This window comes from Apus apus, chromosome 12 (assembly GCF_020740795.1).
Source record: "Apus apus isolate bApuApu2 chromosome 12, bApuApu2.pri.cur, whole genome shotgun sequence".
Classification (NCBI taxonomy): domain Eukaryota; kingdom Metazoa; phylum Chordata; class Aves; order Apodiformes; family Apodidae; genus Apus; species Apus apus.
In genome coordinates, this window is record NC_067293.1 from 17886078 (window position 1) to 17910681 (window position 24604).

The 24604-nt window shown below is 39.6% G+C and overlaps 1 protein-coding gene across 1 annotated transcript in view; it reads right to left on the reverse strand.

Annotated features, from left to right (window-relative positions):
* Positions 1-24604, reverse strand: part of LOC127389682 (connector enhancer of kinase suppressor of ras 2-like) — a 183101-nt gene that overhangs the window by 81791 nt on the left and 76706 nt on the right. Inside the window, exons 3-6 of the mRNA XM_051630420.1 lie at positions 13041-13243; positions 11671-11758; positions 4548-4589; positions 377-496 (exon numbers count right to left, since the gene is read on the reverse strand). Of these exons, the coding sequence (XP_051486380.1) occupies positions 377-496; positions 4548-4589; positions 11671-11758; positions 13041-13243 (453 nt within the window). The remainder of the gene's footprint in view (positions 1-376; positions 497-4547; positions 4590-11670; positions 11759-13040; positions 13244-24604) is intronic.

Genomic DNA, 24604 nt, shown 5'->3' on the forward strand with positions numbered 1-24604 from the left:
GCACATTAATTATATTTAGTTAATTTTATTTGTTTATGTATGTATTTGGGGATTACTTTGGTACCTTCCAAAATCTGCAATATGGCTCTCAAAGGACTATAACTTTTCTTGAGCTGCTCATACAGCTACCAGTTGCATGTGAAGTCCCAGTTGAAACAGGTTTTAATTTTTAAAAACAATTACACTCCCTTTATTTAGATAAATGTTAATTAAACCACTTCCAGAAATCCAGTTCAGCTTACCAAAAAAGTGGGACATCACATGAAATCACATTTTGATTTCTTCATAAGTTAAAAAGAGAAATCAACCTAAAAAACCTTGAGGCTTGTATTCCATATTCTAACAAAGTTAGACTTTAAACTGCTTTGCTACTTACCAAACCCTCACTGGGCATAATGCTGGTGAGATGAACTACCTCAAGATGTGCTGACTGTGACACCAGAGAATCAGATGAGAGAGAAATGATGTGGTCACAAATCCCAGACAAGGTTTTACACTGCAAAGAAAAACAAGTCAATATAATTCCTGATATTAAACTGAAACTGCTGGAGCAGAAGTTCTTATTCTGAGAATTAACTTAGAATAAACACATTCATTTTACTTCTTAGCATTGTAAATACTAGAGGTATATGAAATGCAGGTATTTAATAATACAGGTAATGTATAATTAATAATACACTACATGCAGAAATAATACAGGCATATGAAAGCCAAGAACAGAAGAGTATGGGCACATAAAATCCCCATGGATGTCCAGAAAATGTACCTGCATGTACACCTCTTCTGATCAGAAGATTTCACTGTGCACTGAGAACATCTGTATATCTAAAATATCTTCTCCACCCCTATATGCAATGTTGTGTTTTGTTGTGTTGTTTTCTTTAATTAAAAAAACTGATTAACTTCATGTTATATGTCATTATAATGTTTATTTATAAATACAATGGAAGTTGAGTGAAGTATGTAAAATTAAACGTCATACAGCAACTTAATAACCTAGTTTTGCTAGCAAATAATGAGAGCAACTTTATCAACAGTGATAATTAGGTGAATTCTGCATTGTGCAGCTTGGAAAGCCTTTCCTTTGTTAAAAATTACACTGGCAGAAAAGTGCCTTAGTTAATCCATTTCCTGAAGTAAAATTCTTATGCATCTTTGAACACATCCTTTAACTGATATTGTGGATCGATGCAACTAGGCAATAATTTTGTTATCCTGCCTTCCAGCTAAAGATCTCTAAATCTTAATGCCAATCCACATGAACACCCCACAGATGGTAACAGTGAGAGACTAAACCTCTCCACCAAGGGCTATGGATCAGAAAGGAGATGATCTGTGCTCTTAGAGAACCTTCATGTGAGAAGATTTATTCCCAACTTTGCAAGTGTTGCCCAAAGCATTCCTTTAAAAGGACTATGCCTAAAAATATTGGAAAGTAATCTGGTAGCATCCCTTTAGATGAATTTCAGAATGGTCTTCCAGTTGAAGTTGTGCTTTTTGCATCTATTTTCCTTTGGGGACAATCCTCTCATTTTCCCCAATTATAGCAAATTCTAGTGAAATCCCTTATGGGAAGTTTTATTTCAGGCAAAAAGCACGAGGATTTCTAATGTCTCATTGGACAACATACACATGAGCTAAACAAATAAAGTTGTCTCAGTGAATAACTGAACTGACTGAATTTGTAGATTGTATTTCCATTTAGTGTATAGTTGCTCATCTGGAAAACCAGGTACAGCTCTGGAGCACAGGATGTGGCATTTTATATCAGCTGAAAAATGCAAAGCCTCCCATTCAGGTTTGCCTGACAGCAGTGAAAGGTCACCAAAACCCAGAAATATTTCTAGCAGTTTCAGCTTTGGGCCAGAGCCGTTCAAAGAAACTCTAGGTCCTATCTTCTCCCACCAGAGATATAGGAACTGACTTGCTCAAAGAAAATAATTGTGCTGCTACATATGAACTGGTGGCTGGCCCTGTCTGTGAGTGTTTGCTTTCATTCTGCTTTTGGGTTACTGTCATAAAATATTACTATGATAGTTATCTAGTAGACTAACATTAATATTCAAACTGAGAAGGACCAAAGTTTTGTGTACTGATTCCTAAGCCACAGAGAAGCCAAGTGCCCACTCTCCAGATGGGGCAATACTACTGCACTTCAGAAAATCTGAAACAAACACAGGTGCTTCAAGAAATTCACTACCCATTGAAGAGGAATGTACATAGAGTTTTACAACCTGTCCAACACCTAATTTTTTTTAAATGTCTCTCAATGGTCCATGGCAAGAACATAATCTCTAGCAAACCACTTAGTCTTGAACAAGTCATACAAACTTACATGTCACAAGAAGCATTTTTAGTATGGCAGGCACTGTGGTCAGTACAATTAATATACGTTAATAATCTTAATTTACTGCCAAGAGAAAGAACAACTAGCATGTTGGGATTTTTAATTATCACAGGCATATTATATTAGTCTAAAAATTGACTCAGTCCTCACATTTTGCTGAACAGTTATCTGAAAAAAGGAAAACTGCCAGACACACAGCTCAGGTGATCCTGAAGATCCTTCACAATTTACTTTCTCTCATCATCCCTGAGCTGCAGAGCTGACGCAGTGTGGCCACAGGACTCATGAGAGAATGGCCACTGTGCCCCTCACACTGCCTTTGTGTGGAGGAACTGTTCCAAACACACCCACACATCAGTGGGTCTCTCCAGTGAGCAATGAAGAAAGTAAATCATGGATCATAATGTTATAAACCTGCCTTGACTCCTAAGTGTACATTTCTTACTATCTCTTGGAAGTAAAGCAAAAATCCCTATAATGTTTAAGAGTAATAGATATCACCTCTTATAAACGTAAAATTTTACTTTAGAGAATCACAATTTTTCTTGAGTATTTACATTTATTTTTTATTTTTAGAAATAAAATTACCATAATAGAAATTGAACATTTACAAAGTGTATTCTTGAATTCCTTGAAACATTTATTTATATATATTTTTTTAAGATGCTGTGAGAAAGATGGTGATTTTTCTCCTTCACCTGGAGTTACAATGATAAACGGGTTGATTCTCAGAGCCTGGATGCTCTGCAACAGGTTGTTTCACAGGTGATTTTGCTCAGGCTGAGATGAGTTCTCCTGCCTTGGAATCCAGGCTCTTTAAGGTTCATCACACTGTCACTGCTGAGCCCATGGAATACTTGAAACTTTTATCTTTTCTACCTTTTCAGGCTGCCATCCAGAACAGGTAGAAAAGTCAAAAGTAACATTCCTGCTAAATATATATTTCCAGAAGTCATATAAAGTTAGAATTGTGGGTTAAAAGATGTGTCTATATGTGTGTGTCTCTATATATACACACACTCCAAATCCCTGAAGATTCCCAGTGCTTTTAGAAGTTGTTTCCAGAACCAACTCTGTGATAGCAAGCTGTTTTCTAAAAGTCACTGCATGCTTTCTGAATTTAACAGCACATCAATGTTTTATGACAAATTTTAATCCCCACTGGAAGCACAGTATGTGTAAAAGGCTTTGAAAAAAAAAAAAGTCAGGCACTTGCTTGGAGCTTGTCAAAAGCTTATCTGAACTTGTAAATCCTTAGAGATTTCCCTTTCACCGTAGGCTTTATCTCAGTACCAGTACAAGTTTTCAGTGCCAGTACCAGAAAAACAAAGTATTTTGAACTTAAAGGCTAGTATCTAATGAATAACTCTGTATAAGATTCTCCCATTCCCCCATGCTGTTACATTTTTTGAGTGCTGAAGGCACAAAGTGCTCAGTCAGCGCAGCCAGAAATGCATCAGGTCTGATGGATTAATTGCTGCAACTCCATGCCAGCAACTCTAGTCAGAGTGTTGGGAAGCTTCTGAAACAGTCCGAGAACAATAATTATGTATTTGTAATTAACTGTAGGTATAACAGAGATCATTGCTCCAGGGAACTGTGTGGAAAGGGAGAGTGAGAGGGAGCATCTAAGCCTTGCCTGCTAAAATAAATGGGCATAAGTTAGGGAATAGCAGAAGAAAGCTGATTCTTAAGCCTTAAAGTCAAAAGACTTCCAATTTAGAAAAGAGTAGAAAGGCTTGGTAGGAATAACTCTTAAGTGAATAAGCCTCCAATCTTCAGAGAAGTTGGAAACTATCTTAGGTGAAAAAAATATTTTTATCAATATTGTTTGGGTAGAGTCTTTCAATTTCTTTCCATTGATGCAAAAAGAGACTTTTTGGAATGTTAAATCTGGAGCACTGGGGCAATCATTAAACTGTCTGGTAGGAGGCACAGCTAACTTGCATTAAATTGGTTGCAGGGGTCACAAAATATGTGAGCTGACTTCCTCTTGCTGGTCTTGAAGATTAAGTTTTTAACTGCTTGATCTAATTTATGAAAACTAACTTTTAGCAATTGATATAATTAATCAGGAGTTGTGTCAAGGTGTCAAGGAGTAAGGAAATTTTCATATGGTAGATTTTTTTTTTTTTTTAAATCAATTAAGTGGATAGGATAGGATTAGAGAATACCAGAGCAGAATACTGAGATTACTTACCACATGAAGAATTTTATTTTCTGTTTCGTACACTGTACAATCCTGTGGTAAAATAAAACAAAAACAATTAATGCACGTTATTTTCAGTTTCCTATTAAGAAAGCATGCTTTATGCTGATAAGTATCTCTTACAGATTTACCTATTGAGACAAGTGATCTTGAGTTTTGTCATATCCAAAAGGTTACTTTACAGTCTTAGGAAATTTGACTTCTCTGGTGGCTGGTTAACCTCAGGAATCTATTCTTCTTCAATACTAGCAACAATATAAATGTAAGGCAGAAGGAACAGATTCATGATGGTGAGAAGAGTAGTAATTTGAATTTCTGACATGTCAGATTAATTATACTAATGATGCACAGAGCAAGAGATACATTGCCTAGCCTTACATCAGGCAGACTGTTTGCCATTCTACAAGTTGTGTGGGGTGCAGACAGTTGTGTTATACCTACCAGTAGGTAGATTGTGTTATTATAAAGGAAGAGGAAACAGGATAATTGTAAAACAAGTACAATTCTAAAGATGTCAGCTGTGGTGTGTCCACGCTGCCCGCTTGGTTTGCTTCACCTCTTGCTTCAAGGCCCTGGTTATCTACACCATCCATGAGGGACAAGAAAGGGTAGTGGTCCCATTTCTTGAGAGGAATCATGTAGCTCCAGCTTTGGACTTTGGAAGGCAGAAGTCACACCAAAAAAAGAATGGGAGAGGACAGAGGACAGCTCGTGGTGAGCAGTGCTCCGGGGATATTCCAAGGATTTCACTGCCCTAAGGCCTTCCAAAGAGCAACCCTGTCCCAGCTTTCCACTACACAACATTGCTAGTGGCTAATTTAAAGTTGACCTGAACAACAATATTCCTGATTAATGTCTTCATTTACTTAAGACCTGTAACTTCTAGAGCAGTAATTTTCCTCTTTCAGTTATCCTTTTGCAGAAAAAGAAACCTTATCACTACGTAACTCGAGTCATTAATCTCTTAACTTGCATCTCAGTTTAGTGATATTAGAGAGGCTCAAATATTACTTCTCCTTCATGAAACGAAGCATACACATACCTAAAAGAGATCCATTGCCTCTACTGCTATTTAACATCTGAAGATTCCCTCAGTGCAACCCTTTATAGAGCACAAAAGAGTCACGACAAGGCGGCATTTAACCCTTTCCCTCAGGAGAGGGCCCAAGGGCGCCGAGGCAGCTCTTCCCGCCAGTCAGCCCTCCAAATCACCACCCTGGCTCTGTCAGCTGTATTTCACTACAACAGACAATGAAAAGGAATATAGAGAAAACACAATTTTGCTAGAAAGAATGAGGGTTAGAACAGACTCCCCACAAAAACCTGGTCACCCCTGAGGCGAGCAGCAGCCAGGGCTGCAGCCCCCAGCCCGGCCAGGCTCTCCTCAGCCCCACGGCTCCTGCTCCCTCCACCTCAGGCAGCCCCTCAGCAAATGGGTGCCTTTCTGCAACAGCATCTGAGGAGGAAGTGTTCCTGGGGTATCCCTGCACCTCCCCGTGTTCAGGGACCTACACGCTGGCCCTGGGGGGAGTCCCAAAGCCCGGTGAGGGCGGGAAGGAAGAGGCCACCACAAAATGCCCCCGGGATCAGGCAGGGTGGGATCCTCAGACCCAGAGGCCTCTGTTATCACAGGAGTCATGCCATAGTGGCACTGCTTATTTATGTTCAAGTGGATGAATGGTTAATGACAAAAAAAATTGTACTGGGAATTTGCAAAATACTCCTCCAAATGCTATGTCACTTCAGAGAGACCTTTCATCGATGCAAGTTAAGGAGGTCAGGAAATCCATTTAAATATGCAGATGGGACAGGTAAAAAAGTGAATTGCTTTAAACTTGCCATGAAGTAATTCCAACATCCTCACTCCATTTACTCCAGAGGTAGATTAGCTATATGAGCAGCTTATCCTGTGGTACAGCAGCTCAAATCCTCAGTTCTGTCCCATCTAGTGCTCAGCTCTAAAACCTTCCTCCCGGGGTGCAACTTGGAGGACCGCGTCCCTCAGCCTGTCTGAGGCTGCTGCAGAGCAGCTTTAGCCTGTCCCAGCCCTGGACAACAAGTACCTGTCACACCCTTACCTCTAAGGGTCACATTTGTTTTAGAGGATGGGCACCTTCGTAGAGAAAACAACGTCTAAGTGAATACAGTTTAAAGAACAAGAAAGTTAAAATCAGAAGATTGTGAGGAACACAGAAGAATTTATATTAGCAGTTCATGGTCAAGTATCCCTTTGATGTTTCTTTTGTATTCAATACTGCTATTTTCTACAGCACAAAAGAAGAATTCAATTAGTCAGTTTGGTTGGCAATGCCCAAGGCAGTCTTTCTGACAAGTTTTAGACACTTCAAACATCACATCCACCATCTCCTTTTAACCCCCCAAGTACCAAGAGAACAAAATTATCACAGCAGGGCTTGCAGCTTGACTTCAGAGCTAATGGTCCTTTTAAAATTATTCCTTTAATTTCTGTGCTAGAAATACAATATGAGCTTCATTCTGAACAAACTTAATTACTTCAGGTCAAAAAACAGAGGACTTATGAAATTTCACTGTTTTGTAGAGCAGAATTAATGTTAGCTATACTTATGTTGCACATTCAAGATTACATTAGCATTAAAAATGTTAATGGCTTTGGGATTCCTTCCAAAATAGATGCATATTGACTTTTTTCTTTTAAATACATCAGACTAGTTTAACCAAGAGGTTAAAAGCACTTATAATATTATACTAAAATATTAAGATATGTAGGTCATAATATGCTTCTGATTTATTTTTCTCTGATACATAGCAATGCACTAGGGATCTCATTAAAATAAAAGATCTTCCAGGACTGACATTTGTAGAATTTTGATCTATTTTTCTTAGAAAATAAACAACAGTTAAAGTGATATTCTTTCCTACATCCTCTGTAAAATAACATGTTAAAACTGTTCTCGGAGTTTAAAAAACTCTTTGAAAAATTAGGAGCTGTATTCTATTTCCCCTCTGTAAACTGGTAAAATACAGGAATTACCAAAAATAGTCAGAGTAGCAGTATTCATACAAGCCAGCTTCTGCACTATCCAGAACATCCTGCCTTCCAAAGGAGCCTTCACAACTCTGATAAGGTAAACCAGTGTTCTTTTGAATATTCATAAAGACAAAAGGTCAGGAGGGCTCGTCCTCACCCACGCTGCATTCATCATTTTAGTTCAGAATTCCAAAAGGAAAAAAAAAGCAAGTACCACATAAATTTGCAGATACCATCAAGAAAGCTTCATGGCAGATCTTGAGGACACTTAACTAACATACAAAAATACTAAAATATTTAGTTCATTAACTTAGTACCATAAAACAGCATGAGTTAAGTCAACTACTGAAAAGAAATAGATCCTATAAAAGAGGAGCTCAGAAGAGAACTTAAAACCTTGTTTTGTTTGCCAGTTGAATGTCATTCCCCAAAGTAACACTGCAGTGAAAACTGCCCCAGTCTTTGAATGGTGGATATGACAAAATGATCTTTAAAATATATTGCCTGCATACATAAACACTCTTCTGGAATTCATACATTGAAAAGAATGAGATTCTCTGAAATGAGGAAAATATACACCAGTAAATACACTAAAGTAACTTTTTTTACTTGGTTTAATTAAATTCTTGATCATAACCTATATTTAGAAAACTGAACAGATGTTTGATAACAAAATGTTCTTTAGAAAATGCAAGCAACCTAAGATTGAAAGGCTGAAAGCTGAAGTCTGCAAAGTTCAACCTTTAAATAACACCCACGTTTTTAATGACAGGTGCTGAATCACAGAATAATTCAGGTGGAAGGGACCTCTGGAGGTTGTCTGGTCTGACCACCAGCTCAGAGGGGGACTGATTTAGAAGTTAAATCAGGTACAGGCAACTACCAATGAACAATAATTTCTAACAATTGCAGTACAAACTAGAGAGTGTTTCATACACTTCATCCTAAACACAGTATTTGACTAAAACTAAGGTAAAAATCTGGGATATGGTCTCTGAATTTACCTCAGTGATGTTAATTAACAGAATTATAGGGGAGAACGAGCAAAAATGTGTTTGGCCTTTGTTGGAAAAAAAGTTAGCCTGACTTGTGGTGACATTCTCTGGTAAGACACAGACAAACTTTTTTGTCTGGAGAATGTTTGTTTGTGCCATTTAATGCATGTATCAAAAAGAGCTAGTACAGGTTTAAACATCTTTGACATTGTCAGGAAAACAACAAATCAGAAAACCATCTCCCACTAGAACAAGTAAATTCTTTTTATTCAATGAGAAATTAACCAATGGTGATATTTTATGAACAAAATCCCGGTGCTATTCTTCCACATAAATATGTTGTTCTTCCAGTTATCTTTCCCCAGGGCAGCCTTGACACACAACCAAATCAAAATTCAGTTCAGTTAGGCTGGTGGATTCATCTTCAGAGCAAAAATGAGAGCTCTTCTACCTTGAAGCTTGACTTCAAAATGAAGTCAATAGGTATTTGGAATACTCTGATCTAACGTGCTTTTTTTGCACGTAGTCAGCAAATGTTGATGGGACTCTGCACCTCAAAATTAGGATGTTTCTCCAGCTTTCTGCATAATGCTATTCTTTTATAGTATTTTAGTGAAGGTGAGATTGTGAGGGATGAGAAAACTAAGTAGAGTAAAGTACGTTCCCAAGCATAAACAGGCATGGATAAAGCTCTTCTAAAAGAAGGGGATAGGGATCAGTGTCCTTACAACCACTACAAGAAGATACTGTTCCCAGACAGACAAGTAACTGCTAATTTGTTGCAGCCTTTACATGGTATGTAAATAATAATATCCAACACTGCAGTTCATCTGTTCAGTTTAAATATTAAGATCTTCATACACAAAGAACAACATCTAAAAGCTAAAACATCTACTTCCCCGTTAGGTCTAAGAGTATGTCACTCAGACATAGGATGCAAAGAAGATGCACAAGCAGTGTCTCTATTAAACTCACATCACACAGTGCTGCCCCCAATTTAGAAGGAAGTTCACGTGGAGTGGGCAGCTGTAAGTTATGCATACAAAGCATGTTCAGTTTGCACAAAATAAATCTCCAGGTTGAAGACATTCCTCACTTAATGTGCCAAATGCAGAACCTCGACTGCTGCTTTTCACACTGACCATTTAAATATCTGAAATGTACATCATTCATAAAGCAAGGAGTATCTGAAAGGATCCAAGATCTGGGTTTCTATTAGTTATGCCTTTCAATTCATATTTTAGCCTACCACTAAGGCTGTAGTTCTGGTTTAGGAGAGATATTTCTGCTTTCACACATTAAGATCAATTTTCCTCAGATTTAGTAACAACAAAACTGTCTCCCTATGAATTATTCTGTTCTATCTGTTCTTTTTGGGGCTGAGTTTAATACACTATAAAAAGATCTAAATAGGTGACTATCAAACAACCCAGATCTGAGAACAAGATGAGGAAAAGACAAGCTTTAATTTGTAACTGACCCAAAGAATTACCTAAATATTTTTCAGCTTGGAATGTTTTGGAGTTTATGATAAAAGGTAGATGTTTTTTTAAGTTGTCAGAAGGAGGATAGCTTTGGGAGTGGAGCTGAAGAATTGAAAAAAAGGACAAATCTAGTGCTGGCAGAGGAGAACTGAATTACATCTGCCAAAAGCAGTGAAATGACCAGGAGAAGTGGATACAGCAATTAAAAATTATACTATTTTCACCTGGACTACAGGGAAGTCAGACTTACACAAACAAAGTGCAATATCAGCTGCAGGGTGGAAACAGAACCCAAATTTTTATACTGTAGAGAAGTTCATTTTGCTTAGTCTGTAAATCAAAAATAGCCTAATGCTACAAACACCATGTAAGAGAAAGCTTAATAAAGATACATAAATAATTAAATGCCTACATAGGGATTTTTAAACCAAGAAAACAGAAAAGGGATCTTTTGCTTTAGACTGCAAAAATGTATAAAGGACAACATTTCTAAAAGGAATAAAACTGAATATTATAAATTAAGAATAACCCTGTAAAATAAAAGACTGATATTTATCAGCTTTAGTCTTTTTCTCCAAGAGCTAAAATGAAATTAAAGAGGAAGAAAAAGAAAGTTTGCAGGATGCTACTACTCCAGGAAACCTTTTAAATTAAATTAGTTCTGTGATTGGCCTGCTGGGAGGTTACATGGAAAACAGCCCAGGACAGAGGCAGGTGATGGACCCTGCATCCTGAGGCAGGGCCAGTTGAAGGGAGTTACAAAACTAAGCTTTAGCTAAGGTTTCTTCTTGCTTCCCTCCTACAGTCCTTTTGTCTTTTGCTTCATTCCAAGACAGCCCCATCTGTTCTCTGGCCCCTCCACATGTTTCGATAATAATATTTTTTCTTATCAACATTTTTATCTACTCACAACAGGAGAAACTCTCTGTAAACATTTCCAAAACTAATTTCCACTCAGTCTTTCTGTAGCTGTGTCACCTTTTGGCTTAGTTCAGGTGCAAACACTGGCAGACACTCCTTATTATTCATATACTACGTAGCACAACAGACCAGATAAATTAATGTTAGGTACCTATGGATTGTACTATATCAATGTTACTTAATGAATGTCAGTAATGTTAATACTACTACCCTTACTTTTTTCCATATGTTATAATGTTATCAATATTTCATATTACTCACTAAGCAGCTGGCTCTCCTTTAAGGGAAGGAGCCACAGGTTCTGGATATATCTGTATGCATTTTGACAACTTTTCCCTGAAAGCTTTTTGATCATTCATATTTTAATCTCTAATACACTGTGAGCAGTAGTAATACTGTTCCCCACTGTGGCTTTGTTCTTTTGTTTAACACCTGCTTGGTGATATGTAACCTAACATTAAATTGCCTACTCAAAAGCCAAGTGGATTGTTTTTGACTTCACACTGTCCTTCAATCTATCCAGGTATATGAGGATAAACAACATCCAAAAATCTTTCTGTCACTCCTGGAGAAAGAGACTATGCAAAGAACAGAGAGGTAATACTAAACAGTTTTTCTGGCAAAGTAAAAGCTTAGCAATGTTTTTCCTATTGCAATTTTCAAGCAGCAGTATGAAGGGGGCTGCGAGTGGAAGACACCCCTACCTGTTGCACAATGGTGGTTAGTTCCAGGCACAGTTGAACAATGTTGTTTTTCAGCAGTGAATATTCTGTCACGCTGACAAACGGGGACCTGTGGCAAAGCAAGGACAGCTTTATACAGCAGCAAGGACTGTAACTCCTGTGTACAATGTGAGCAGATATATATGCAATACACGGATCAGCTCTGCACAGCAGAAGTGTGCAACACCCAGTCATGCCCATCTCCAGCAGCCAGCTCTGCAGCTTCTGTAAAACATGACTTTGAAACAAGAAACGACATAGGCAGGATGCAAACTGGATTTTGGCCAGAATATAAGAGGATACAGTTCTTGTGGAAAGTGGAAATAGAAGCTTCCAAGTAAGGATAAGTAGTTGAGATTTCCCTTATAGGGCTCATTAAAAAGAGGGCATGTCTAGTACAACAGCAGTCTGCAGCAGCAGTCAGCACCTTGATCCAGAGAGCAAAGCAATGCTTACTCAGTCATTAACAGCTTCCTGCACACTTGGATTTTCTTCAGGCTGAATCTGACCCCATTTGAATGTATAAGAACTGACAAGGTTGGAGCCCAGGAGAATATGACTGCTGGCACTAGGTTAGGAAGATGTCACCAGGATTATACAAATCCTGTGAAGGAGTGTGAGTCACTCTCACTGGGACTTCTAAGGTGCCATCTATGCATTCAGAAGGATTCTGATTCAGGATAAAGCTATCCCATGGTTATAACTCCAAAGAAAGGGAAACAAACTAAATGCTCTGATGCTTTTTCATGTTTTGGTTTCTGTCTTTCCACAATTCAAAAATTAAAAAAAACAAAACAAAGAGTGATTGATTGTTGAGCATTAACCAACACCACAACTGTACTTAACACATTAATCCTACTCTTGACAAAACTCTAATAAGAAAATTTAATTTTCAGGCTAAGCAAGTATTAAGATTTATTTAGAATATCCTTATTTTAATTGCTCAAGAACAGCCTTTTTATGTCTTTTTAAAGGCCAAAGAACGGTTCAAACGCCACAATTTTTCTTCCTTACCCTTATTTCTGTAATTACTGATGATGTCATCACTTCTGGCAGTAAGACATCAACTTGAAATAGTATAAAAGTGTTTCTTTCACATAAAATACTATCAGACTGAAAAGAATCTAAAAAAGTAACTGGAGAAAACTTTAACATACTCCTGACAGAGAAGGGTACTACATTTTGCCTCCAATATTTGAGAAATTTGCAAAACAAAATTTAAAGCTAGAATTCCAGAACTGTCTTTTTTTTTTTTTTTAGAATAAGAGAGTATATGAGAAGAAGAAAGAACAAATACAAAACAACCCAAAGAATTATACTCGTGCATGAAGAATCAAGGAATAGTAAATTACCTGTCCAGCCAGGCTAGTAAGTTCTTGGCAGCACCAATCAGGTCAACTACAGAGGTAAGAAAATCATTTGGCAGTCGTCTGGAGGCCCTGCCATCATAATGGCCACTCCTCCTTCTACCCGTTATAAAGTTCTGAAGATTTTTGGCTGAGGCATTCAGCTTGTGAGACAGAGTTCTCAGGTTTTCAGTCTCCAATCCATAATTCTGAGGAGAAAGAAGAAGGTACACAGTTAAGGGAAGCAGCACGTTGTCAGCTAGGTGACCAAAACTGTGAGGTTACACATTGTGAGTGGTACTGGCTGAAAGGATAGGTATGGGTGCCAGGTGTGACTGTGCACCCAGCCTGTCGGCATCACCTCCTCTGCTGTCATCAGCACTCAGTGCTGCAGCCCCCAAGCCCATGGCTCCACCTAAGTCACCGAGGGGAAGACAAAAAGATACCCCATGTGCTAAGTCTCAAGGCCTTTCCAGTGTTCCAAAGACACGATGAGTCAGTTCACTGTCCCCTACCTGCTGTGGTGCAGGGTTAACCAACCCTTTGGGTGTCTGCTACCTCTGAGAGCAGCTCTTGGCAGTCCTGCTGCACTGGATCTCACTCAGATTTGTGTTGGTCCCTCTGCTAATCTGTCATAATTTACCCTTAGCAGAACTTCCCTTTCACTTATGCTTTGAATAAGGGATAACACTTTATCCCTTGGTGACAGGCTTTTACAGGAAAATTCCTTCCTGAACCTGAAAATCAGCTTTCAAAGTATGAATTGATTGCCTGTTTTTAATTTCAACTATGCATAAGTTAGAGAATAACTGATCATGAATATAAACTTTAATTTTTCCACCTGATCTTCTTCCTCAGAAGAAAGAACCACAAACACAACACAATGATTTGACTAATAACAAGTTTACGAAACAGATTGTAAGGAAGTCAAACAAAATACAAACAGATATTTGGTAAAGTTGTTCAGACCACGTGTATCTGGTGCTTAGGACTATGCCTTTTTTGCCAGCCACAAAAGCTCACTCTGAAAAAAATAAATCAAGCCCCTGCCTCCAACTTAGAGGGCAACCTACAAGGAATGGAAACACTTTGCTATCTTAGTTATCTCACTGTAAAGAGCTTAGATTTTGAAATAATTTTAGATTCTAAGGACAGAATTAGCTTAATTGTCATATATATATATATCGTGCCTAAAGCACCACAACCAGTCAGGTTTGGAAGCATCCAGTTTAAAACTGGATAGTGAAATAAATGAAAGCCACATTGGTTTAGCTACAGACAACAATTCTCTTCATGGTTTTTTCCCCAAAACAAACACTGTACAGTCAGCACTAAAGTAAGTCCTTCTATTTTGGAAAAGTTTAAAGTAAAAAGCAAGTTGTATTTTATATTAGTACACCATCTGCTTCATATTTGCAGCTTTTCTTTCTTTTATTAAAACACTGAAGGAATTCCCTCCTCTCCTCTATTTTTCTCTCTGCTTTTACTCATGTCAAGGTGATGAGTAAATGGATGTACTGGGACACACTGACCAGCTAGCAACCAACTAGGCAAGGCTCAGCTTCCCCTCAGGAGGAGTTTGATGTTGCACACTCAACAGCACCTTGCAAGGATGATAAACCAGATCCTCCTCTTTTGATTTCCAAATCTAGCCTTGCTTATCCCTGTGGAAGAAAGCAGCAATGCTTCTTCCAATAATTCTTTACTGCATAAAAGCTCTGAAAACTTGTCAGTTTACTTTCAAGAAAAGCCAAGCAGGAAGGGAAACAGTTTGACCAGTGGATCTATAAAAGCCAGTACAATTTTACTAAAGACTAAGTGCTTGAATTCTGCAGAAAGTATGCTAGGTACTAGCAAGTGTAATCAACTACTCAAGTCATTGGAAAACAGAGAATTGAACAGAAAATTAAAATCCAACTAGAGAGGAAGTTCTTAATTTTATCTGAAAGTTTATTAATTAACACACTGGTGGCAACCTCAACTAATGTCAATATAAAATTTAAAATATAGCAAAGTAAAGACAAAAAGTGTCCATGAAGATAATCAGGAGATGAAAGGAAATGTTTCAGTGCAGCAAAAGTGCTGATTCAAGTTAGTGGTTTAGCTGAGACTTAGCAAGGGGAAAAGATGAAAATATTACAAGGATGACAGTGAATCAATTTCCCTAGAAGACAGAGGCTTTGTATTGCTCTCAATTTCAGCTTGTCTCAAATCCAAGATCTTAAGGTTTAAATGAAGCAACCATAACGAAATGGGGAAGAGAGTTGTTCAAAACAATCCTTTCAAGTACCCTCTCCCAGCACCTCACCCTAATGCCCAGCACCACAGCTACACACCCTTCCCTCTCCTGCACCATCTGATGCTACGAAGCCCCCCAAGCTCTACAGGCAGTGCATGAGAAAACTACTGCAAGAAGCTATGGCCCCTTTCAGGCTTCCCTGGGCAGCAGCCAAGGTGTTGGGATACAAAAGAGATTGCTTCAGAAAAGAACACAAAGGGGGGTGAAAACACATTAGAACTGTGTTGATTATGATTCTGTGAACACGCTCGAGAGCATGGATGGAGGAGTTGCAGCTGGTGACAGTGAGTGAGCAGGTGGGCAGTCTTGTCCTGTGCACATGACACTGCAAACACCCACATCTCTTCTAATTCCTGTAGGCATCTCATCTGGACAATACTAACAGAGAGAGTCTTAAAACTGCCAGACTAAATCATTATCACAGCTACCATATCAGACTTCAGTTTTCACACCACTATATTCCGCTCTCGCTGTGTTAAATACATGTTGTTATTTGGAGACACCACAGAAATTATGCCCCTGAGCCTGTAAAATTCTGTTTCCTGGCAGGTGATTTCCTTCTTGCACAGTAAATCCAAGATAGAATTTCTGGTTTAAAAAGAAAAAACCCCAAACCTCTCAAAGGGACAAGAGGGTGCCATTAGCACAGGCAGGATTATTATTCATATCAGGAGTGGGAGGGGAGGGAAATCAAACAAGCAAGGTTTGCTCCACTCCCTAATCTTGTTTCATGATGCTCAAGGTTGTTGCACAATCATGTTTTACCAAATTGTTAGTGGCAATGGACACAGAGGTTTAGAAAAGAAATACTATTAAAGCAACCCCAAATGTTGTCTGTCTAGGCGCACACAGCCAGAGTCTGATCATAGAATCTGGATCATGAACCTGCTCAGTGAGAACAGAAAGCAGACTAAAGCCAAGCTCAACCCATGGCAGCAGAATGGCCTGACAGGGACATTGCAGAAAGGGCGACTGCTGGAAGAGAGTTACAGCACATCCTGAACACAGAGAGATGTGACTGGTAAATCTATTCAATATTTACTTAAGCTTCCTCACATAAAAACGCTGTTCAAACACAGTAAGAAATTCTGTGTTTCTGCTGAGTGTAATATTATATATATATATGATATTAGTACCTTTCCACAAAACAGAGTTACCAGATTATTTCCTCTGCTCAGACTGATTCAGCAGCATATTTTAGGTTGGGGATCAGCAATTCCTGATGCCCTATTCAATGACAGGAGTTGGAAAGGATTCCAAGAGGTAAAACTTAAACACAAACGTGAGAGCAGAGCCAGACAAGCTTGTTATAGAAGAATATAATTAGTAGTAATAAAGCTGTGCTTAAAGTGACACTTGTTGGCGAGATGTACAACTGACTCAGGTCTAAGAATAAGTCTGCTTGCTGCCTGCAAAACACAGGTTCCAATTTTAGCGATTTCAGTCCCTAACTCTCCCATTTTCAAGCTATCAGTGAGGATTCCTGCCACCCCCTTCTCCCCCTCTCCTGTTCAGTTTGATGTCTGCTTCAGTGCTCCTGGTGCTGAGGGTTAGTGCAGGTGGCAAGAGCAAAGAGACAGGACAGATCACCTCCTGGGATTTTGCAGTTTATCTTCTTGGTTTTTTGCAAGTACAGAAAAAGCAGGTGGCTGCTGTCAGAAGTGCTAGAATTCAGGTGACAGTAGAGAAAACAAGGGCTTTTTTAACACCCTGAAAGACACTGCTGTTTTTACTAGAGCAGAGTGGAAGACACAATGCAAGAGAACAGTTGTTGAATATTCCCTATAGTTAAAAGCTGAAGCTGGAAATTGAAAAATAGGGAATCTGCCTCCAAACAGATATTTCTTCCTTTTTACCCCATAAATCTAAAATGCAGAAAAAGCTAAATACACTGTGACAATCAACCCTCCTGCTCTATGTCTGTACAATTCTGGTAGGAAGTTTTATTCTTAAAAGAGAAAGGGAAAATGGAGTAATTTTTAAAATCTGTCTGACAACATGACACCTGGGGGTTTTATATATTCGAATAAGTGGAATGAAATAAAATTCAGCTACAGGTTAGGGTGTTTTCATATCTTATTGCATGCATGTAATAACATCACAAATTGGTATTTTATGGTAATAAAACTATCTGGGACAATTTTAGCTTCTAAGATAAAACAGTTCAATGTAATTTAGCAAATAATGAGATAAAAAATAACAGGATAACAGGTACAGCAGAAAAATTGGTAAGTGTCAATACATTTTTTTTGTAAACACCTGAAGATCAAAAGCAAAGCAAGGAATAACTGCAATATGAGTCTGTTTCTTCTGTGGAAAAACCCCCAGAGTTATGTACTTAAAGGTACTAAAATAAAGAGATAGTTTTGCTATAATGTGACATACAGAGGTAAAAAGTGTATGTACATTGAAATTGATTTGCCACAGGATGTAATTTTAGCTAAATAGTTTATATTGCATAAGTAATTAAATTTAAAACATTTGGTTTTAATTAGTTTTTTCTTGATGTTGCCATTCCTGTAAGAAGTCAGTGTAATATGTGTATTAATATATTTCTTAATATCTATAAACATGTGGATGCATACACAGCTTTTTCTGTAGGAGATACTTTGAGAATGCTGGGATTGCCACTGAACTGTAAGGTTCAGAGAAACAAAAGGCAGAGCAGAAGACCTGACTGGGGAGAGCAAAGGAAACAATCCCACTGAAGTTCAAGCATTTTACAACAAGCTCACTGTGGTAAGGCACCTAAAATTCCCCCAGCCTAAATACTGGGCTCCCCTCCCACTTTCACGTTTCATGCATAAGCTTCAAGAGTCCCCACAGTTTTTCCATGCAGCCCAACTGTGGTGGCCTGAGCTGCAGGTCTGTGCTCCAGACAGCAGCAGGAAGAGCTGAGGACCAACTCCAAAGCCAGCCAGCAGCTGTGCCATGGCCCTGCCCGTGCCACCCTGCCCCAACAACCAGCATGCTGCTCCCCCCAGCTGGGAAGCAGCACCTCTGGACATGGCACACCCACCAAGCAGGGCTCAGGCTCCCAGCTGCTTTAACCTGCTGTGCCCTCTTCCTGAGTCCCAGCACCACTGTGTGATGGGCAGGATTAGGATCTTCAGGCACATCTTCCCCACGACAGTTTTTGACCCATTCTCAGACTAGAGGTAAATTGACTTAAAAGTTCTTGTGGACCTGCACCAGGTTCTGCAGCTCTGTGGGATGCCCTGCCCCTCCTGGGCTGGGGGAGGAGGGCTGGGCCCCACCAGCAGCTCATAGCTCTGAGCGTGGCAGCACCAGCCTGCTCCCCACCTGTCCCCCTGGGAACTGGGTGCAGCACAGAGCTCCGAGATGACTGGGAATGAAAATTCCCCAAAGCAGCTCTGGGCTTTTGGAACCTCCTTTGGGAAAACATGACAAACCAGATGGGATCTCAACTCCCCGCTGCCTGCACGGCTGTTTATGCTGCCCCTGCAAAGGCCACAGCTTCATAATGAAAGCTACAGTGTTTGTGACAGCACAGAGTCATTTACCACTTACTGAATAAAACCAGGCAAATACATGCTGCCTAATAAAAGCAAAAATCACACACCCTGATTTTACCATGAGCAATTATGAACTTGAATAGAATGGAAACCATCACAACACACTCTTTCATTTCCTTTCTGGAGCTATGTTTTTAAAAGTTAAGGACCCAACAGAAATCACAGTAGAAACCCTAATCCAAAGTACTTGTGTTTGTGAACATTCACTTCATCAGATAGATTTATTAAAGTTTTGTGATAATATTTTATGATACAACCTAAACTGAAGTTATAAAAATAATACGAAGCCAAAGCTTGTGAAGATTTTAAACTGCATTTTAGTCAGGTGTGTCCCTCTAGGATAGAGGGTGCAAACTAGGATAGAGGGATCTGCAAACTTCCTGAGGGTTTGCAGTCCCACTGGACTTGCTGCTCGAGGTCTTTTCCAGCCTAAATGATTCTAAGATTCTATTTCATTATTAAACAGTATTGGTCTCAGGACACACATCCTTAAAGGGCACCACTTGTTACTGGTTTCCAATGGGACACTGAACCACTGATTGTAACTACTTGGATTTGGCTACCCAGCCAATTCCTTACCCATCTAATAGTCCATCCATCAAATCCATCTCTCTCCAACCTTAACTTAAGAGCAGCCTTGTATGATGCCTAAAAATGTCTTCCAGCTAAAACCAGCTAACAAAATCCATTAGTGATTATATGAATCAATATACAAGTTCAGGTCTAGACACTGGAACCTAAAACTGAACACAGTTCCTGATTGCTAAAATTGGGACAATGACTATAACAAAGTTCAAGTTTTGACAACACTTAAGGAAACACTTAAGGAAAAGTTAAACAAATCAAAGAACCAGTATAAGTTTTACCAAGGAAAGCCTGAGTCAGAGATCACTCATCAGACTTGTCACTGCACAGTAGTGTTTTAATTGGGGACTGATGATAATCCCATAATCTGGGAGCAAAGGAGACAGACTAAGAGGCAGTTGAACCCAACATGACCTGATTCTCAGAGTGTCTTATCACAACCCCCCACTCTGAACAGTTTAATTTATCTGTCTGTAGGAAATGTCTAGTGGAATTACTATTACAATGGCTGCTCCTGTTGCTTTATTGCAAGGAGATGCTGTAATGCAAGGCAGAGTACAGTAACACACAAAATTATACCTATCTTGACAGTGATCAGGATCCATTTCCCAAATTACAGAAGCTGATGAAATAAATTTGCTTGCTCTGGATCAGGAAAAAATAGAGGGTGCATCTGGATCTGTGCTACTTAAAATACTCAATAATTTCCATATTTTAAAAACACAAATTCCTAGCTCCTATTGTTTTGCAAACTCTACATATATTAAGGAAATGCATTCCATCTTAGTGGCTGGGGACTGCAGTTCAAATGAAATATTGCCCACATTTGTTTCAGCATTTTCTTTAAAAACTCTCTCTAAATCAGCAAATCAGGAACACTATGTAACAAAAACAAACCTCACTATTTTTAATAACTTTTGCCTCTCAATTTATTCTAACAGCTAAACTGCAGCATTATAACCCACTTCCTGTGCACAGAACACAATGATGTTTCATAAAAATAATGGAGTTTACTAATAGCTATGGCAATGCTATGGAAATATGCAACTGGTTTGGATGAACAAGAATTAACTGCTCTTCTTATCACCTGCCTAAATATTTTTGAAGTCACTTTCACATTGCAGCTTTTGCTACAGATCTCTGAACAAACTGTGTAAACTTTTCTTGGTCTGCTTAATCCTAATGAGTCCACATGATTTAAATTCTGTAATATCCAAACACTCTGCAGTTGGGTAAGCTTGAGTAAGCTGGGACATCTTAATATTCCTGTACATGTACATACCTACCTACACACAGAGAGAGAGAATATATTGTTGCGGTACAAGTATCTAAAGCACAAAAAGGTGGGAGAAAATTAAATTGCATTTAGCACAGGCATTTAAAAGTGTCTTACAACATTAAACAAATCCAAGAGGCAATCTGTCAGGCTGATCACTGTGAGATGCATACATTTTTATAAATGCAGTTTTAATTTTTATCTTGCCAGACTGTGTTGTCACACAATATGATCCAGCAAATCATGACACAAAGTAATTTTTGATTAAGATTTGAAAAAAAAAAACAAACACAACAAACCCAACAAAATCTACAGCTCAATGATTCCCATGATAATGTTGAGTATAAAGAAACTGTACTTAGATGCAAATAAAATTGCATATAACATCACAACATCTGGTCCCAGTTGACTTGGGCCACTGGTCTGAAAGACTCAGAACATACAGAAGCTTCACTCTAACACATCCAAATACATTTTAAATGATCATCCCACTGTCACAGTGTCTCTGCTGGCCATGTTCAAGGACTATCTTAATGTCATTATTTTCCATATGCTTTTTTCAATTGGATTCCTTTCATTTTCTCTACCCCTTGAAGAGATTTTTATCTACTTATTTTTTATCTTTTAAAACTTTCTTCTATTCCTCTTCACAGTTTCAGATTACTTATTCAGCAAGTGCCTTCTCCTAAGCATGCTAACACAGTGCTGAGTGTACTGCACCATCCACACATTATTTATCCTCTGTCAAGCTGACTTCTGTGCATATTTAATAGCCTCAATGTCAACCCTCAAAAAGGAGGATGAAACAAGTTAGTCTGTTTTGTGGCTTTTCACATTAGAAGATAAATTGTTTCCCATTACTTCAGTTCAGTATTAAGGCTTAATATGCATATGGTTTCAATTAAAATAAAGAACCACAAACAAACACATGTAAGCCAGACATCTGTGATGGTTGACCTCTTCCATATGTGAATGGAAACAAGCTATGGGGAATATGCTGATTTGGGATTCTGGGATACATAAACAAGACCAAAGGATGACCTAGTAGATACTACCTCCAAACCCACACCAGAGCATGAGCTGCTCACTTTTAAAAGTGATTACCCAGCATTGCTTGCAGTGATGGTCACCACACTGCAGGCTACTGCCAGCACATTGTGTCTCTCCTCAAAATACTTCAGTTACACCTAAATTCTTCTTTAAAGTCTCTGTTGTCAATTCAGGGAACTTCACTGGCTTGATTTCAAGGACAGAACGTCTCAAGCCTTCACTGTACCTTCCCAGAACTCTGATCTGTATCATGTGCTGCATCCTTCTCAACAAGATCTGCTGAAGACTGTACATAAGCAGCACACTGCCAAATCACCAGAAACCTTTTATAATTGTTACTAAAACCTAATGACCAGTTAAACTTTGCTATTTATTTCATAATAACAGTTTTGTGTAAGAGCCAAAAAGTCACAAGAGGTCTCCTTTTCCACTTTTAAAAGCACCTCTTAAAATGAACTGTAAGACAGAAACACAAGATTGCAGAGGATACGAGTTGAGTTTGTTACACAAAAAATGAGAAATTTAAACAGTGGTGGATTATTTGACGTTCAGAGGATAAATGACAGGCTTGGTTTCAGAAATATAATGCTCACACTGACCATTTCACTTAGGTCAGACATTTAGCTCAGGTTCATGCAGAATTGGTAGCTCTCAGGAAGTCAGGCAGCTTACAGCAACTGACAGTGTCACAGAGCGGTATGAAAATTAACTCACTGGGGAATTTATGAAAGGATAAGAAAATAAGAAAAGCAATTTTTCAGGGTTTTTTCCATCATAGGGAAAAATGTCACCACTCTCAACCTACACTGATGTATTCCCTGTACTTCTTTGGCAGAGGGAATCTCCAGGGGATGAGCACTGCATTGCCTCATTCAGGACAGATCCCAAATCAGGATCCTAAAGAAAAAAAATAACTATTCCTTCCTGCAGGGAAAGGAAGATTTTGCTAATGAAATACATCAGCAATACATAAAATGTAATCCTTTCCAGCAAGTAAAAGCTACAGCCTTAGAAAAAACAAAAAGCTAATGTTAAATATTCATAATATTGTTTATACCTCATTATTCAAACTACCATATGAGTAGTAGTGCAATTACTTTTCATTAAAAGACTAAGAATTACCAATGTATTTCACATGGCCTATTACATAGACAACAACTTCTTTCATGTTTAAAAAATAGAATGCTGCAGCCCCTTCAACCTAATATGCCTTGCCTCTGCTTTTTAGTGTCATTCCCTGGGTCTGAGTCAATATTCCATTAGCTGGCTTCAGTCAATGAGCTGCCTTTCAGTGCCTGCACATCCGAGCTGTGAGGCTGGCAGTGCTGGCACACCATGGGCACAAGCTCCTGCACCACGGGCAGGGCTCATGCACAGATATTTATAAATGGTGCTTTAAAATGGCAGTGTGAGGACTAACAAATTGTTCAGTGAGCTGGATTTCAACAGCCTGTTCCCTCCTCATTCCCACATCCCCTTCCTTGCAGGACTCCCACACCATCTGCGCTGGGACAAAGGCTGGTGGCACAGGCTCAGTCAGGGAGAGCCACATCTCAGCTGGCTGCAGAGCCCCCGGGCACACACTGTCCCTGCCCACATGGCTGATGTCTCTAGGATACACCCCCCTGGCCACCTGCTGCCCTGCACAGCTCCTGCAGCCTCCCTGTGCTGCTGAGCTTGGTTGAGATCGGCTACAACCTTCCAAACTTCTTCGAGGTGCTACAGGGATGAAGTGCTGCAGACATGGCAGCACAAACACAAACCCCTCACCTGCCTTGATAATTAGTCTCACTTGCATGTCTTGCACAACCCAGCATGTATGGGAATCACAGAATCACAGAATCTTGGGGGTTGGAAGGGACCTCAAAAGATCACCCAGTCCAACCCCCCTGCCAGAGCAGGGGCACCCAGAGCACATCACACAGGAACGTGTCCAGGTGGGTTTGAATGTCTCCAGAGAAGGAGACTCCACAGCCTCTCTGGGCAGCCTGTCCCAGGGCTCTGGCACTCTCACAGCAAAGAAGTTCTTCCTGATATTCACATGGAACCTCCTCTGCTCCAGTTTGCACCCATTGCCCCTTGTCCTGTCACTGGACATCACTGAACAAAGCCTGGTCTGTCCTCCTGACACTGCCCTTTACATATTTGTAAACACTGATGAGGTCGCCCCTCAGTCTCCTTTTCTCCAAGCTCAAGAGCCCCAGCTCCCTCAGCCTTTCCTCATCAGGGAGATGTTCCACTCCCTTCAGCATCTCTGTGGCTCTGCCCTGGACTCTTTCCAGCAGTTCCCTGTCCTTCTGGAACTGAGGGGCCCAGAACTGGACACAATATTCCAGATGCAGCCTCACCAAGGCAGAATAGAGGGGGAGGAGAACCTCTCTTGCCCTACTAACCACCCCCTTTCTAATACACCCCAGGATGCCATTGGCCTTCTTAGCCACAAGGGCACACTGCTGGCTCATGGTCATCCTCCTGTCCACCAGGACCCCCAGGTCCCTTTCTCCTACCCTGCTCTCCAGCAGGTCAGCCCCCAACCTGTACTGGTACCTGGGGTTGTTCTTCCCCAGATGCAAGACTCTGCACTTGCCCTTGTTGAATGTCATGAAGTTTCTCCCTGCTCAACTCTCCAGCCTGTCCAGGTCTCACTGAATGGCAGCACAGCCTTCTGGTGTGTCAGCCACTCCTCCCAGTTTAGTATCATCAGCAAACTTGCTGAGGGCACACTCTGTTCCCTCATCCAGGTCCTTGATGAAAATGTTGAATAGTACTGGTCCCAGGACTGACCCCTGAGGGACTTGACTAGTCACAGGCCTCCAACTAGGTT